Here is a 17,129-nt window from a genome sequence, read left to right on the forward strand (position 1 = left end):
CGGGTCTCCAGCCCACGGGTGTCCCCCGGCACACGGCCTAGGCTCCCTGCTGGGGGCGGGGAGGGGCGGGGCCGCAGGGCAGGGCCCGGCCTGCGCCCACGTGAGAACAACTGTAGAGCAGGGAGCCGGAGCCACAGCGCGGCCACTGGCCACCGGGTGCGGGGATGGCAGGCCTTGGCCAACGGGGGCAAGAGCGCGCCGGCAGCTGCTGGCAGGACCCGCTGGCCACGGCGCTGAGTCCCCCGCGGCCGCCGGCCCCTGGCCGGGGCTGGGGTCGGAGTCGGCCGCTTAACGTGGTCTACGTGTTGACCCAGGAGGCCGAGGCCGAAGTCGAGCCGCTGCCCCTGCGCTGCCTGCGCGACGCTTGCGCTCAGTTCCCCGGGCCGCGCCCGGTGCCGCAGCTGCGCACGCTGCCCTTTGGGACTGTGGCTCTGGGCGAGTCCGCCGCGTTAGACTCCTTCTACAACGCCGGTGAGTGAGTCCGGGAGCCCGTGGGCAGTGCCCCGGGGGCGGGGCGGCGCCCGGACCTGGGGGCGGGACCAAGCGGGCGGGATGGGGAAAGGTAGGTCTGGTGGGCGGGGCTAAGAATGGCAGATTCAGGGGATAGGAGATGGAAGAGTAGGAGGGGGCCTATGAGATAAGATGGGGGCGGGGCCTGAACAGGTGGCGGAGCTAAGAGGGACAGAACTCAAGACTTGGAAGACAGAATGGGCGGGGTCGGGTAAGGTGTTGGGACCTGATTTAGGGGATAGGCTACAGAAGGGAGAGTGAGGCCCGTAGATAACGTTGGGGGGCGTGGTCTCACTTGGGGGCAGGGCTATGGAGGAGGGGCCGAGTGGGACTGAGTGAGCGAAGTCTGGAAGACTCACTGGGGCAGGCCTCACAGGTGCAGGATTCAAGGGATAGTAGTGGGTGGGGCCATGGATGGGGGCGGGGGTAATGGGGATAAAAAATGGAGTGGGTGGGGCCGAGTACTGGGGATGGATTATGGTGGGGTGGAGCTCAGAGCCATAGCAGTTCGGGGCGAGGCCAGCAGTGGCTATAACAGTGGTTGGGGGCCTCTGAAGGTCAGGTTTAGGAAGAGTAGGGTGGGGCCTAGAAGAGAGGAGTGATTTATAGAGCTCAAAAGTGGAAAACAAGAAGATTCATTATTGTTCTGTGGGGCGTGGCTGGGAAAGGGGTGTGGCTATAAAAATCTATCTGTCGGTTCAAGGGATAGCAATCAAGGAGGGGTGGGTTCAGCATTTAGGGGGCGGGGCTAATGAAGAAATGCAATCTAGGGGCGGAGCCTTAAGAGGGAAATATCAACGAAAATGGGGCGGGGTGGGGCTAGAGGCGGGGCCGAGAGGCACACATTCAGGGATTGAGGGGGAAGTGTCTCAGAGAGGTGGATTTAGAAGCCTGGAGCCCCAGGGGCGGGGCTCCTGGGGGCAGGACAAGGGGTCTAAGTCCCAGGTCAGTAGCTTCAGTTGTAGGGAGTAAAAACTCATCCTGAGACTGCCCCACGTTCTCTAGGTTTGGAAACCAATTTGTTTATTTCCCTGAAGGCCATTCCATGAAATCATTGTTTAAAAATGGTTCTTCCAAATGCAAGGGAACACACTAACAGGCACACTCTTCAATTCAGTTAAACAAACATTAAAGGGCTTCTGTAAGCACAGTGGTCCTACACAGAGAAATACAGACACAGAACAGTGCTTCTCCTTAGGAGGGGTAGGTGTTTGCAGACTTCACTCCTACGTTGACACCTTTTCCCCAAACCCAGGATGGATTGAGGCCTGGTGGCCTTGATGTTCTGCTTGGGTGAAAAGTCCAGTCTGAGGCTAACAGGCCCTAAGCCTTGGGACCTGGAAGGTCAGGACCCAATGGAATTGGGATGGGAGGCCAGGAATCCTGGCGCTCAGCCCAGAGCCCTGTTCCCAGGACCTCCTCCCCCTGCTTCAGGGTTGGGCTTCCTGTTAGGAAGAAGCAGCTCTTGCACAACCCCTGGAAGGGGCTGACAGCAGTTTGAAGGGAGGAGCCCTCAAGGCCCAGGAACCAGGAGCTGGGACTGGGTAGAGGTGGGGCTAACATTTCTCTTCTATAAAATGCTCTCTAGCTCTCCCCAGTTCTGACACTGTGTTCCAAGATTTCTCCTGGTTCCAATATTATATATTCTAAAGTCCCTCCCAACTCAACAATCTGTGTTGTAAGGGCCCTTCCCAGCTCTGACATCCTGGGTTCTAAGGGCTCTCCCAGCTCTGACATTCCATGTTCTAAGGGCCCTCCCAGCTCTGACACTCTGTGTTCTAAGGTCCAGTGCCAGTTAATGAATCCCAAGTGAAGAGAAGGGTGAATGGATCTCTTTCTCCCTTTCACACCCCTTTGGGAGAATCTAGGGAATGAGCTGGGAGATTCTCCTCCTTTTTTGCTGTTCCTGTGAGAAGCCACGTTTCCTCCCCACTGGAAGTAAGGGATTCAGTGCTAGGGTTTGGTGAATGGGAGTAGCCCAGGGCCCCCTACCTTTTGAGGAGAAGACTGAGAACCAAGCCTGAGGTGGATGGGGCAGGGGCAGGGGCAGGGGTAGGGGTGGGGAAGGGATGACATTGATTGCTTCCGCCCTAAAGCTGACTCAACTTCTTTCTTTGGGTCTTCCCACTTTCACCCACCATTTGTCACCTTCACACCACATTGGGGAAAAGGGTGCGGGGTTCCTGGAGAATGCTCCTCTCCCAGGCTTCACCCCTGTTTCCCTCTCCCCCCAGATGTGGTAGTAGTCGAAGTGAGTGGCTCCCTGGGCCAGCCTTCCCTGTTCTACCACCTTGGAGTGAGGGAGAGCTTCAGCATGACCAACAACATACTTCTCTGTGCCCAAGCAGACCTGCCTGATCTACAGGCCCTCAGGGTAGGTGGGCATCCTCAGGGCCAGGTTGGGTGCCTAAGGTGGGGGGACACTCCCTACCTCTTTAGCTGCCAGTAGGAACTTGGGCAAGTCACTCATCCCTGAACCTATATCATCCCATCCTGAGACACTTGGAAGTTCCAGTCAAGTTCACAAGCAATTATTAAGTGCTTACTGTGTGCTGTTGGGAAGTGTATTGGATTTTGAGGTCACTCCCTGCCCCCTCCCCCACAAGCCACCATTATGACTTTGGACAAATCCTTTAGCTTCTCACAGCTTCCATTGCCTTCCTCCTCTGGCTTGTAAGCTCCTTGAGGGTAGGCACTTTGACCTTTGGCTTTGTACCTTCTGGATATAAGGGCTTTGTCAATGCTTCTTGTCTGACTGATGACTTCTGAGATCCCTTCCAATTCTGACCCTCTCTCTGGGCCTCAGTTTCCTTTTTTTTTTTTTGTGGGGCAATGGGGGTTAAGTGACTTGCCCAGGGTCACACAGCTAGTAAGTGTCAAGTGTCTGAGGCCGGATTTGAATTCAGGTACTCCTGAATCCAGGACGGGTGCTTTATCCACTGCGCCACTGCGCCACTGCGCCACTGAGCCGCCCCCCTCAGTTTCCTTTTAATAATAATAATTGCTGCCATTTATATGCATTGTAAAGTATGAAAAGCACTTTAACATGTTATCTCATTTGATCCCTATAATGACCCTGTGAGGTAGGTGCTATTACTATCCCCATTTTACCAATGAGAACACTGAGGCAGTCAGAGATTAAGTGACTTGCCCAAACTCACCCCTTAATAAGGTATCTGAAACAGGATTTGAACTCAGGACTTCTTGACTTCAAGTCTAGTAGTCTTATCCACTGTACCACCCAGCTGCCTCATCTATGTGTAAGGGGGTAGGGGAGTAGGCTAGATGATTTCTGAAGTCCCTTACAGCTTTAAATTTAAGCAATCTGTGTCCATGATTTGGGGCCTCAGTTTCCTTAGCTGTAGAAGAGGATTGGAGTAAATGATCTCTAAGGCCCCTCTAGTTCTAAATCCTAGCAGGTGTCCTTGATGTGTCTCATGGAGCAGAGAGAATGGACAAGCCAAGGGTCAGGGAGAGACCTTGGGATCCCTCTAGTCGTGCCCAGGTGTGGTTCTGTGCCTAGGGAAGGGGCAGGAGATGAGCCCCTTAACTGAGTGTCCTTTTCCCTGCAGGAAGATGTCTTTCAGAAAAACGCCGTGAGTAGAGACCAAACCTCTTTTCCTGTTCCAGATCCCAGCCCTGCCCATCCCACAGTCCCCTTTCCCCTTGTTTTCTTCCTCCCCCAGACCTCTCCAGACACGTGCACACATACCCGTGTACACATGTGCTCCTTGGCCTGTTTGCCAGACTGTTGGCCAGGCCCTTGCCTTGTAGCTGTGTCGGTGTCAGCCCTTGCTACCCCCATCCAGACCCACAGCCAAGGGGCAGACACAGGGGATGCTCTTGGGAGGGGAGAAACATTCCTCCCTTTCCCTCATGTCTGGGGCTCCTTTGCAGGATTGTATGGGGGGCTACACCTTCATCCCCTACATGGTGACGGGTCAAGGACGGGTCCTGTGTGGCGACGCGGGTGTTATGAAGGGGCTGGCAGAGGGGCTGTTCCAGTCGGGGGCAGGCGCGGAGGCCCTCCTCACCCCCCTGGTGGGCAGGCTTGTCCGCCTGCTGGAGGCTATACCCACCAACTCCTGGTACCTAGGCTGGAAGCACCAGGGTGGGGTGGCAGGGAGAGGGAGCACAATGACCCTCAGGGAATGAGGCCTTGGGAGGGAAGTTGGGCTTCGATAGGAGAGGATGGTGATCCATCATCCCTCACCCAGTGGCTACTTCCGGGAGACCATGCGAAGGGACATCCGCCGCGCCCGGGAGTGCTTCTCTGGGGACCAGCTTCAGCAGGAGCTGGGCCGGTTGCAGCGCCGGCTGGACAGCGTGGAGCTGCTGACTCCTGACATTATCATGACCCTGCTGCTCTGCTACCGGGATATGCAGGTGTGCCTGCACAGGATGGGGTGGAGGTCGGGCAGCCTTGCTGGCATACTTCATAACTCCTGTCTCCTACACTGAAGCATGTTAGGATTACAGCCCATTCTATAGAGAAGGAAACTGAGGCAGGGCAATGCAATGCAATGCAAAGAGCACTGGATTCGGAGTTAGAGAGGCTGTGTCTGAATTCCACCTCTTACTGCCAATGTCATGTTGCACCAGTCACTTCTCTCTGTCTCAGTTTCCTCCTTTGGGATTTGCCTGAGGGGTCAGAGCCTGGACTCCCAGGTTTGGCCAAGAAGAGAGTGGTCTTTGGAGAGCCAAATCCTCCCAGGAGCTGAGAGTGTGTGTGTGGGAGGCACCCAAGGAGCAGGGACGCACTGGAAGCTACCACCTCTCCTTTGCCCTCTCTCCCACAGGACTATGGGGCTATCATCTCCCTGGTGGAGACGCTGCAGGCCCTGCCCACCTGTGATGTGACTGAACAACACAACATCTGTTTCCACTATACCTTCGCCCTCAACCAGTGAGGCCCAGAGGGCTGGTGGAGGGGAGGGGCCCGTAGGGAAGGGGGGGAGACATTGTAGGGCACAGGCCACAGGGAAGGGAGCTCCAGGGCTGAGCAGCTGGGGGCAGGAGACGGGGCCTGGCACAGAAGAGCGCTGGCCAGGGAGTGTGAGCAGCTGGGCTCAGAATCCAGCTTTGCCCAGTACTAACTGGGTGACTGGACAAGTCAATGCAACTTCTTTTTCCTTATCTATCAACTGAAGAGTTTAGAGTTGAGGACCTCTGAAGTCCCTCCCAGATGCAGAGCTAGGATCCCATAATCATGGAATGAACAGGGAGGGAGAGGCCCCTGGGCAGGCAATGGGGAAGAGGTTTGGGCAGGTAGTGAGAGAGATGCCCTGGGTGGGCAATGGGGAAGAGGCCCTGGACAGGCAGTGAGAGATGCCCTGGGTGGCCAGTGGGGAAGAGGCTCTGGGCAGGCAGTGAGGGAGATGCTCCTGGGTGGGCAATGGGGAAGAGGCCCTGGGCAGGTAGTAAAAGAGATGTCCTGGGTGGGCAGTGGGGAAGAGGCCCTGGGGTGGAGGGTGGCAGTGACTGAGGCCGCACTGCTGTCCTGGGCTGAACATGGGCCCCTGAGGCTGCTGCTTAGAGAAGCCAGCTGAGGGGCAGGGCTGGAGGGGCCCCAGGTGCTGCTGCCCAGGGCTTACCCCCTCCTTGCCTAATGGCTGCAGGAGAAACAGGCCTGGGGACCGAGACAAGGCCCTGTCTGTGCTGCTGCCCCTGGTCCATAGCAGGACCGTGGCCCCCGACCTCTACTGCATGTGTGGCCGAATCTACAAGGACATGTTTAGCAGCTCGGGCTTCACTGACACTGGTCACCGAGACCAGGCTTGTCATTGGTAAGAGCAGTTGCCTGCCTCCTGCCCAGCTGGGAGGGGGAGCAGGATGGGGCCGGGGCTTGGTGTCCTCCCCCCAGATGGAGGCGTGTGCTCCGTGGCTTTCGAGCCACGGCCAGGGGCCTCCAGGGCTCGTGGGGTGAGTAGCGGTTAGTGAGCCCTTGTGTGGCTGATTTGAGCTCCTTTAGGCCAAGCCTAAGCCCTAGCTATAGCCTCTCCACCCTGTCCTTACCACCAGGTACCAAAAGGCCTTTGAGACAGAACCCAGCCTTCACTCGGGCATCAATGCAGCTGTCCTTCTCCTTGTTGCTGGACACCAGTTTGAGAGCTCAGATGAGCTCCGTCAGATAGGTGACCTCCCATCCTCCAGCCACGGGAGCCAGCCCTTTCCCTGTAATATTGGGGGGGGGCAGGGGTGTCTGGGGAGCAATTGAGTGGACTGAGGCTGGCAGCAGTGGAAGTGGGGGGACAGATGGCCCTCCCCCCATGCCCCATTTATGGGCATCTGTGTTCCCCCGACCCCCATGCTTAGGATTGAAGTTGGGCTGCTTGTTGGGCCGCAAGGGCAGCGTGGAGAAGATGCAGTATTACTGGGATGTGGGCTTCTACCTGGGGGTCCAGATCCTTGCCAATGAGCCCGCCCAGGTGGCGCTGGCTTCTGAGCAGCTCTACAAGCTGAATGCACCCCTCTGGTAAGTGTCCAGGGGCCGCTGAGGGGGCTGAGGGCTGAAGGGCTCCCCCAGAGGCCCGAAGCCCGTGCATGTTGTGTGCCCACAGGTACCTGGCCTCTGTGATGGAGACCTTCCTTCTCTACCAGCACTTCTGCCCAGCAGCCCAGCCTTCAGGGCCCATGGGCCTCCGCGCCCTCTTCTGGCTACGCTTCCTCCTGCTGTCTTGCCAGCCCTTCGAGTCCATGGATGAATGCCCAGTATGGAGGGGACAGATCTGGGCAAGGAGCCGGGGCTAGAGCCAAGACTGGCACCCTGGCACAGGGTGAGCCCTTTCTCCACCCCCTGCAGGTGCTGATCCTGGAGCAGAATAAGGTGCTGCAGCCAGCCAGGCTTCGGGTACAAGAGGGGAGCCCTGATGTGGCCGTGACCTTGAGCCTGCTGGAGTCTGAGATGGAGGTGGGGCTGCCCCCCAGCCCCAGGCCCCATGGTGCCCCGAGCCCCCACCTACATCCCCCAGGGCCGGATTTCCCTCCTCCCCCATCACCTCCCGAACCTCATCCCTGAGGCACTAGCCCCACCCTACCTCCATCTTCCACATCAGGACCAACATTGAATCCAGTCTCATCTAACTTAACGTGTGCATCTGCATCTCTTACACTCTGCACCCTGACCTGATCCCCCACCAGTCTCCTGAACCCCCTTTCCTACCTTCCTGGCCTGGAATCCCATCCTCCCAAGCTCTGTGCCCTAGACTCTTTCCCACAGCCCAGGACTCCCCATCTCCCCTAGGCCAGTCCCCCATCGCCCCCTTTCCCCCAGGCTGCGGGCTCTGGCTGGACCTTCCCCGTGGCCTCCATCCGGGGAGTCAGGTGAGACAATGGCCCCTTGATGCCCCCTCCCCTCATTCCTGGCAGAGGGCTCCTAGCCGGTGGGAGGGCAGGGCAGCCCCAAGGGGCTCTGGGGGACCCAAGCCCACCTTAGCCCCTTCCCTGGCTCTCCCTGCCCAGCATCTCCAAGAGAGACGAGCGTTGTTGCTTCCTGTACGTGTTCCACACGGCCCAGGACTTCCAGCTGGGCTTCCCCAGCCACCAACACTGCCAGTGGTGAGCCCGAGGAGGGCCAGAGGCTGAGACGAGGTGGAGGGGTCCCCTACTGATGAGTCAGGGGCTCCTGCTCAGGCTGGGGATGGCCTCAGTGGCCTCCCTAAGTCCCAGTGATCCTGGGAGGGTGGGAGCAAGGCTAATTGGTGAGGCCAGGAGGGGAGCGGAGGGGAGGAGAGATGCCCCAACCCCTAGACAGAGTGTCCCAGAAGTCTTTAATGAAGGTTTGTGTTTTTTTTTAATTTTTGGTGAGGCAGTTGGGGTTAAGTGACTTGCCCAGGGTCACACAGCTAGTAAGTGTTAAGTGTCTGAGGCCGGATTTGAACTCAGGTCCTCCTGACTCCAGGGCCGGTGCTCTATCTACTGTGCCACCTAGCCGCCCCTTTTAATGAAGTTTTAAGCCATTAAAGCTGACACCCTGTGTAGGGCACTGTTAGGGAAGGACTGGGAAGAGGGCCACAGGTGGGAAGTGACCAAGGTCCGGAGGAAGGTCCATTCCCAAGGCATTGCCCGAGTCTGTCTTGGAAAAAGCTGCCTTTGGATCCGGTCAAGGACAAGGCAGGGTCCGACATCTCTGGCCAGGCCCGGGTGGGAGCAGGCACAGGCAGAGGTGCAGAATGACTGATCGGGTCCACATAGGTTCTGCGGGCGGATCCAGGCCTTCGTGACGCAGCCAATGCTGCCCGCAGATGAGGGCCTAGCCACCAAGGAGGTGCTGGAGGTAAGATGGTGTGCAGGGGTGGGCGGTGTGCCCGGGGAAGGACCTGAGGAGGCTGGCTGAGCCTTCTTCCTCCTCCCCCCAGTTTGCCTATGAGTACACTGAGACAGGAGAGCGGCTGGTGCTGGGCAAAGGTACCTATGGGGTGGTGTATGCCGGCCGGGACCTCAGCACCCAGGTACGGATCGCCATCAAGGAGATCCCTGAGAGGGACAGCAGGTACCTGGGGCCTGGGCCTGGGCTCTGGTACAACCTTGGAGGACAGGGCGAGGAGATCTGGCATGGGAGGGAGGGAGGGAGGGAGGGAGGGAGGCGGTGAACAGAGCCCGCTGTGGTGGCACAGGGCAGTACCTGAGGCTTGGGGGTGATGCCGGGCTCTGACCCCACCTCCAGGTTTTCACAGCCCCTCCACGAAGAGATCGCCCTGCACAAACGTCTGCGCCACAAGAACGTTGTCCAGTACCTGGGCTCCATCAGCCAGGCTGGTTTCCTCAAGATTTTCATGGAGGAGGTGCCTGGAGGTATCACAGGGCAGGGGGCACAGGGTTTTGTGTACCAGGGGGTAACTGTGGGCCCTGGGCCCCAGGACTCAGGGGCTATCTCTGAGATCAGGCCTGTTGCCTCAGGACTGAAGGAGTTACCTGAGGCCCAGGGCCCCGGGGACTCAGGATGGGGGGTGGGGCTATCTGTGAGCTCAGGATTTAGGGCCCAGGGCTCAGGAAGGGTCATGGAGAAAAGGGGGTCAGGGCAGGGATTGTGGGTCACAGGCCATTGCTGCAGAGCTACTGGCCTCAGCCTGAACAAAGGCTGCGCATGTTCAGTGGGGTCAGATGTAACAGCGTGCCCATCCCTGGAAACAGGCAGCCTGTCATCCTTGCTGAGGGCCGTGTGGGGACCACTGCAGGACAACGAGAGCACCATCAGTTTCTATACCCGGCAGATCCTACAGGGTCTGAGCTATCTCCATGACAACCACATCATACACCGTGACATCAAGGTGATGATAGAGGGCTGCACGTGAGTGTGCATGCTCATGCACACACATGAACACACATGCAAACATCCAAGTAATTCACAGTGGGCAGTCTGCTGAATAACTGCACCCAAAGAGGTATCATTCATGATTGGCTAGGGAGGCTCCCAGCAGAAGGTGGCAGGGATCTGTCCTGGACCCCAGTGACTACAGTGAAGCCGTGAGTGATGTGCTTGTCAGATTCACAGGGGAACAGGGAGCAGATTCCTCGAGGTCCGGGACTAGTGGGCACTTGGGACATTCGTTTGAATGGACACAGATTAAATTGGAAATCGGGAAGACTCGGGCAGCAGCTAAGCTACTCTTAACATGCTAGAGGCTTAGCTGATGAGCATGTCGATGGGAATTCCCACAGTGGTGCAGGCTCAACTTCTGAATTAAAAGCAGGATTGGGGGACATAAGGTGAAGCAGTGGTTTATGGGAAAGTGAACTGGGGGCGTTAGTGAACCAGAGGCTCAGTGTGAGTCAACAGCTTCCTTTATTGAGATCTCCAGAGCTTGGGAGGTAGCAACTCTGCTTCAGTTAGACCCACATCTGGAGGCTGTGTTCTAGGGAGGACATTGATGAGTCAGTGTGTCCAGAGGAGAGTGACCAGGGGCGGGGGAGGGACAGATCACACCTCAGGTAGGATGATGGAAGAGCAGCTAAGGATGCTTAGCCTGGCCAAGAGAAGACTGAACAGGGACATGGGGGCCATCTTCAAGTGCTTTAAGGGCTGGTGGGTTGAAGAGGTGGGAGGCAACATGGTGTCTTGGGAAGTGCTCTCCATCTAGAGCCAGAGGGACTCATCCAAATGCCAGTCCTGCAGTATTTGGCACCTGTGTGGTCTGGGGCAAGTCACTTAACCTTTTTGAGCCTCGGTCTCCCCTTCTGTAATGATAATGAGGTTGAACCAACCTGTTACCAAGGTCACTTTCAGCTCCAAGTTACACATACTTCTTCAGTTTGGTTTCTACTGCTTGGCCCCACAGGGTGGAAGTTGCCACACTCCTCAAATTGTGAGATAGATAACCCAAATCGGGGAGGGGCAGCACATCATGCAGATCTTTAGTGCTATCTGAAAGTGGAGATGCCTCTGGGGGTAGTGAGCTCCCTGTGACTGGAGGTCTTCAGGAAGATGCTAAATGACTGCTTCCCTGGGTTATTGTCTAGCTGACAGTCCACCTCCCAATTAAGGACTGGACCAAGGCCTTTGGGGCCACATAGCTCTGAAATCAGAGCTGTAACAGGATCAGAGAATGATAGGGCTGAAAGGGACCCTTGACAGGCCTCTCATTTTACAGAATAGGAAACTGAGGCCTTACTACATGAATTTCTGATTAAGTGGGAAGGACAGAGGCACAGAGAGACACAAAGGCATACTCAAATGTGTGTGGGGATGGGATGGAGATGGCGAAACAAAACTGGGTTGGGGACAGCAGGTTTATCTCCAGGGCAAGAGGGGTGAGATTGGGAGGTATGGATGTGCTTGGTCTGGGGCTTCCCTAGGATAGCCCTGCCCAGCTCTCCCTAGGCAGGACATTAGCTCCAGGCCCTGGCCCTACTGGATTCCAGCCTAGCACCTGCTGGACACCCATATTCTCTGCCCAGGGGGACAATGTACTGATCAACACATACAGTGGACTGCTCAAGATCTCTGACTTTGGCACTTCCAAAAGGCTGGCAGGCATCACCCCCTGCACCGAGACCTTCACAGGTAGGCCAGGGTGAGGGGGTTGGGGAGGGAAGATAAAGGCTGCCTCCTCTGCAGCTCTTTAGAGACCTTGGACCCTTCCTGGTCATGGGTCATCTTGCCCAGGGTGGTGACAGTGCCTGTGGTGAGCAATGATTCATGTGGTGGGTGGTAGTGCCCAGTGTAAGTGTCTAGGATGTGTCAATAATGTTTGGTGGAGAGGGAAGGAGAGGAAGTGCTGGCCTTGCTCTGGGTCCCACCACATCCTCAAAGTCAGACTCAATCTGTCCCAATAGGAACCCTTCAGTACATGGCTCCTGAGATCATTGACCAAGGCCCCCGGGGCTATGGGAAGGCAGCTGACATCTGGTCGCTGGGCTGTACTGTCATTGAAATGGCCACTGGACGCCCACCCTTCCATGAACTAGGCAGTCCCCAGGCTGCCATGTTCCAGGTATTCCTCACCCTTCAGCCCAGGGGTAGGGTGAGCCAGGGCCTACCGCAGGTGACTCTTGCTGTTGATGGCAATACTCTAGTGACCTTGCCTACTTCTCCCCCTCTCCCCCTAGGTGGGTATGTACAAGATCCACCCCCCAGTGCCCAGCGCCATGTCTGAGGAGGCCCGAGCCTTCATCCTACGCACCTTTGAGCCTGAGCCCAAGCACCGTGCTAGTGCTGCTGCCCTGCTGGGTGACCCTTTCTTGCAGCACCGGCGTAAGGCCCGAAACTCCATGTCACCCCACCATGCCCCTCACCCTACAGGTGTGCCCTGTGCCAATGGAGGGCTATGGGGAAGGATGGAAGGGGGAGGGGGCTGAGAAGAACTCAGCCTGACAACCTCCTGGTCTCCAGGTATCCCACCAATTGGTCTAGCTTCCTCAGCTAGCCAGTCACAGACAGTGCCATGTCCAGGTGCCAGTCCCCAGGCCAGCCCCATGCCCCCTAAGCGCTGCCTCAGTGAAGGAGGAGCTCCCAACAGCCAGCTCCGGTAGGAACTGTAGACTGGGGAAGGGAAGGACAGGATGGGCATCATCAGGGCTGCCTCCTCCCCCAGACCTGGGAGTACAAGAGGCCCCAGATTGGGTCCCTTCTGGTCCCATTCTTGTAACTGGCACCAAGTGCCCCCTGGTGCCCAGAAGAGGCTCTGCACCTTTATTCTGGTGCCAGTGCCCAGGGCTCCAGTGGCTTTGGTCCCATCCCCGTTCTGGACCAGCCAGCAAGGTGCCCAGAGGCCAATGTGTCCGTGCCATCTGCAGGGTGCCTGAGGACTCTGTCGCAGAGCGCACCTCCTCCCCCGAGGAGAACCCACAGGGCTCCCTGATGCGGAAGGAGAATGAAAGGCGGGCCATGCTGGAGCGGGTACTCAGCGAAGAGCTGTCCACCATAGTGGAGAGCCTGCAGTGGGCACTGGAGCAGGTGGGCACATACAGGCGCCAGATAGAGAGCTGGAGACCCCGGACTCCCGGTTCTCCATGTCCAGGATTGAGTGTGATTCTCTAAGGCCCTTGTGGCTCTGAGCCATCTTAGGTGCTAGGGCTGCCACCCTCTCCCTCCACTCCCCATAGTCCAGCCCTTCCATAGCGCCTTGGCTCAGAGATGTATGGCCCGGGCCTGCCCAGTGAGCCGTTTCATGGGTATCGTCGGCTGGCTCCGGGCGGGGCCCCTATAACCTAAGGCTGCTTCCCTTCCCTCCCTAGGGCCCCCCCGGGCCACGCCTGAGCCGGGAGCAGGTGGCCCAGCTGGTGAGAGGCCTCCGAAGCTACATTTGCTCTTCCAGCCGCCGGCAGCTGGCACAGGAGCTTCGGGCCCTGCAAGAGCAGCTTCAGGCCCAGGGTCACAGCCTGGCGTTACTCCAGGGACCCCTCTTTGCCTTCCAGGATGTGGTGAGTGGGGACAGGGCAGGGGAGGGGCTCTCAAAGCTGGACCCGAGGGGCATCAGAAGCACCCCCCTGACTCTGCCCCAGAAGCCACTCACCCTCGGGGAGGTCCTTCCCCAGGTCCCACCTGATGTGGCTTCTGCTCATTTCTCGGAGGGGATTGGAACAAAGACCAATGTTCTGTAGACACACGGAAACGTTCTCCTCCTCCCTTGGCTCCCACTTCGCAGAGCTCCCTCCTCACACCTCCTCCTGGATCTCAGACCCTGCATCCTCACCCACCTCTAACCATAGGCCATATCCTAGGGGGCTCTCAGTGCCTTCCTTTAGGCCCCCTCCTAATCTCATGCTCCTCCCCTTGGCATCAGCTGCCTCTTATCTGAAATCACCACCCTCCCCAGGTGAAGCGGGTCCTCCGAAGGCATGAAATTCGGCCCCACTGGATGTTTGCCCTGGATGGGCTGATGAGCCGGGCGGTCCGGGCAGCCTTGGCTGTGCTGGGGACAGGTTAGGCCTGAGCTGGAGCTGATGGGCACAGGGTGGTCAGCATGGGTAGGGGTAAAGGAGTGGATATTGAGGAAGGGAAAGAGATGCATCTTCTGGCCTAGGGGCTGCAGCAAATACCCCAGGCCAGACTGCCACTGCCCTCCCTGGGGCTCCTTGCTTATGTTAAATACAAGCCATGCCCACTCCTGCCCATCATTTGTACTTTCAGAGCTAAAGAAGTCAGCCACGGGGGAACCTGAGGATTGCAGCGAGGAAGAGGAGCAGGAACCTGGCCAGAGGGGTATACCACCGAGGAGGAGCAACACAAGGGCACCTGAACAGAATTCCCTACCCCTGTTGACACAGCTGAGCCTCCTAAGGGCAGAGACAGGCAGGTGAGCCCCCTGGTGGACATTGTCCACCCCCACTTTAATTCAGTAGATGTGTATAGAATGATCTGCCCCCTTACCAGTGCCCCTTGTCTTTCAGGCTCCTAGGCCAGCTGGCAGAGAAGGAGAGGCAGTGCCACGCATTAGCCCTCAGGGCACTGCAGCACGTAGAGACCACCTTTGCTCAAATCACGGGTTCTGGGCCTGCAGGTACCTGAGGGCACCGGTGGGGTTGGACAGCACAATGTTCCTGTGTGGGGCTGGGGACACAAACCACAAATGAGTTGTGACACATCCCTGTCTGGGGAGCTGGTCAGCCAAGTAACAAGAATAACCAAGTTTATATGATACTTTAAGGTCGGGCTAATCTCAAAGATGACTTCTAGTTGTAGCACTGTGTTTTTCAGCCCAGGAGCAGGAAGGATGGGTGGCAGAAAGGGAGATTCCAGGCTCCTGGGGCTCATTGGGCCATTTCCCTCTCATAGATATCCCACCAGCCTCCCCAGGGGACCCTGAGCTGGTCCAGTGGCTGCAGCAGCTGGGGGTAGACTCGGGCACCATCCAGACAGTGAGTACAGGGGTCCCATGCGGGGGGAGGTGGGGGTGGGGTGGGGAGGATCAGGAAGGAAGAAATGCCCCCCAGGCTTCTGAAGGCCCTCCTCTGGAGTAGCAGTCTGGGGAGGAAACTGAGGCAGAGGGGTGATTTTCCAAAGAGCCCCATCTGGGCCTCTCTTCTTGTCCCTCTTTCTTTCTCTAGTTTACCCTTTCAGTCTCTTGGAGCTGGAAGGGACCAGGTCCATTCCACTCATGGGATTCTAACATCTGCTCCAGCCCCTTGCTTCTCAGAGAATCAGACAGGCCCAGAGGGGAGGTGACTAGCCCAAGGCCACAGGTAGTAAGTGGCAGGTTCTGGAACCCCAAGCCCAGGGATGGAGACGCTCAGGGGGAGCTGCTTCTTCTTCTAGTTGAAACCCTGATTCTTCTTTTTTCGAGGAAACCAAAGTGCAGAAAGAGGAATAGACTGGCCCAAGGTCAACTAGAGAGGGGAATTGGGGGGGGGGGCAGAAGAGGGGTTCCAAAGCAGAGCAGCACTTCTCATTCAGGGGCTTCCTGTTTGGCTTCAGTCTCTTTGGACTGGGTAAAAGGTCATTCTTTGCCTCCTTTCTTACCTAGCCAATGGGCTAGGAATGGGCGTTCCCTCAGGCAAACTGAGACCTGTGAAAGGCCTTAGCTTACCGCATAGGGGCCAGCTCCAGTTGTCCTGCTCTATATCTCGCCACTGGACCCGGGTGGCTCTGGAGGAGGGAGTGAGGCTGCTGACTGTGCCCAGCCCTGCTTCACTTCAATCCACTACAAGTCATGACATCACCTCCTGATGTCATGGTCCTCTTTGAGAAGAAAGGACGAACAACAACTGCCACTAGGTGGCCTAGGGGATAGAATATGGGACTTGGACTCAGGAAAATCTGAGTTCAAATCATCCCTCTGACATTTTCTTACCTGTGTGACCTTGGACAAGTTATTTAACCTGTCTGGGCCTCAGGGTCAGGGTGGTTGTGAGGTCGAACTGAGATAAGACATAGAAAGGGTTTTGCAGCCCTTAAAATGCTATAGAAATGCTCACTATTGGGGGCAGCTAGGTGGCGCAGTGGATAGAGCACCGGCCCTAGAGTCAGAAGGACCTGAGTTCAAATCCAGCCTCAGACACTTGACACTTACTAGCTGTGTGACCCTGGGCAAGTCATTTAACCCTAATTGCCAGAAAGAAAGAAAGAAAGAAAGAAAGAGAGAGAGAGAGAGAGAGAGAGAGAGAGAGAGAAATGTTCCCTATTGTTCTCTTGGCACCTAGCTCTTGAGTCACGGTTTCACCTTGCACATGCTCATCACCTGTGCCAGTCGAGATGACCTTGTCTATACTCGGATCAGGTAACCGTCCCGATTTACTCAAGCACGAATTTAAGTGGCAGGTTCTCGAACCCCAAGCCCAGGGATGGAGAAGCCCAGGGGGAGCTGTTTCTTCCTCTAGTTGAAACTCTAATTCTTCTTTTTAACTGGGAGCCCACTCCCCTCTCTGACTTGTGCTTCCCCCTGGGCCCCCGACACTGGTCAGCCAGGCCCTCCTGCTCAAGATGGGGAAAGGGATGGGGCTGGCCATGCTTACTGAACCTACCCATCTTTCCAAAGAGGCGGAATGGTGTGCCGGATCTGGAGAGCAATCCTGGCACAGAGGGCAGTGCCAGTCCCCTAGGCCCCCACCTCCCCAAAGGCTCAGGATGCAGATCCACGGACATCAGGGCAGCGGGCAGCCACTCCTGCGGGCACATGGTGGGCAGAGGCACCTTCCTCCACATGGTGTTTCGGGGAACAGAGGTAGCTGAAGAGAAATGGGCCGAAGTGCCCTGGGAGCTGCCCTGCCCTGAAGAGGGCTTGGCCAAGGCTAGTGGCCAGACCCATTAAAGAGGATGTTTTTGTACGTTTGGGTCCATCACTTGCTATAGGGCCTGAGAGATGACAGGAGCCCACTGGGACTTCTCCTTTGGGGGTCTCAATCGACGTCTCCCCATCCACCTGGCTTCCAGCCCGTCCGGAGTCCTTTCTTTCTACGTCCCATACCTGATCCCAGGCGTATTTCTTAAGCCCTCACTAAGGGCAAAGCACCAGGGATCCAGAGAAACAAGAGTCCCTGCCCTCAAGCACCTCCTATTCCAGACAATGGTAGAAAGAGGGCAGGACAACTGCAAAGAAGTAGCCAGAGATGGAGATCCCCACCAGGCAGAGGCCCAGGGGACAAAAGGCAGAGAAGGGACTTGAGGGGGCAGAAGAGGACAGTGGGCAAAAGATGTGCCTATGCCCAGCCCTCTCAGAAGTGACCACATCTGAGCACAGAGA

General features: G+C 57.1%; 1 protein-coding gene across 1 annotated transcript; it reads left to right on the forward strand.

Moving 5' to 3' along the window:
- The first annotated feature begins 62 nt into the window (after window positions 1-62).
- Window positions 63-16,829, forward strand: MAP3K6 (mitogen-activated protein kinase kinase kinase 6). Its single transcript, XM_043990930.1, has 29 exons — window positions 63-471; window positions 2,745-2,884; window positions 4,083-4,106; window positions 4,408-4,598; window positions 4,728-4,896; window positions 5,310-5,416; window positions 6,129-6,296; window positions 6,532-6,644; window positions 6,826-6,985; window positions 7,071-7,221; window positions 7,313-7,420; window positions 7,754-7,833; window positions 7,972-8,067; window positions 8,704-8,785; window positions 8,868-9,001; window positions 9,176-9,303; window positions 9,643-9,779; window positions 11,407-11,512; window positions 11,785-11,942; window positions 12,058-12,250; window positions 12,341-12,476; window positions 12,745-12,904; window positions 13,186-13,371; window positions 13,767-13,872; window positions 14,081-14,246; window positions 14,341-14,450; window positions 14,726-14,808; window positions 16,090-16,166; window positions 16,425-16,829. Exons 1-29 carry the CDS (start codon window positions 165-167, stop codon window positions 16,486-16,488), a joined length of 3,840 nt encoding a protein of 1,279 aa, XP_043846865.1. The 5' UTR covers window positions 63-164; the 3' UTR covers window positions 16,489-16,829.
- The last annotated feature ends 300 nt before the right edge of the window (window positions 16,830-17,129 follow it).

Source organism: Dromiciops gliroides, chromosome 3 (assembly GCF_019393635.1).
Source record: "Dromiciops gliroides isolate mDroGli1 chromosome 3, mDroGli1.pri, whole genome shotgun sequence".
In the NCBI taxonomy this organism is placed as follows: domain Eukaryota; kingdom Metazoa; phylum Chordata; class Mammalia; order Microbiotheria; family Microbiotheriidae; genus Dromiciops; species Dromiciops gliroides.

Bases quoted from the DNA above. Each gene is read 5' to 3' on its own strand.
- MAP3K6 (XM_043990930.1), top strand. From the start codon at position 165: ATGGCAGGCCTTGGCCAACGGGGGCAAGAGCGCGCCGGCAGCTGCTGG. The intron at 8,786-8,867 runs GTAAGATGGTGT...TCCTCCCCCCAG, and splicing joins CCACCAAGGAGGTGCTGGAG to TTTGCCTATGAGTACACTGA. The intron at 9,780-11,406 runs GTGATGATAGAG...TTCTCTGCCCAG, and splicing joins TCATACACCGTGACATCAAG to GGGGACAATGTACTGATCAA.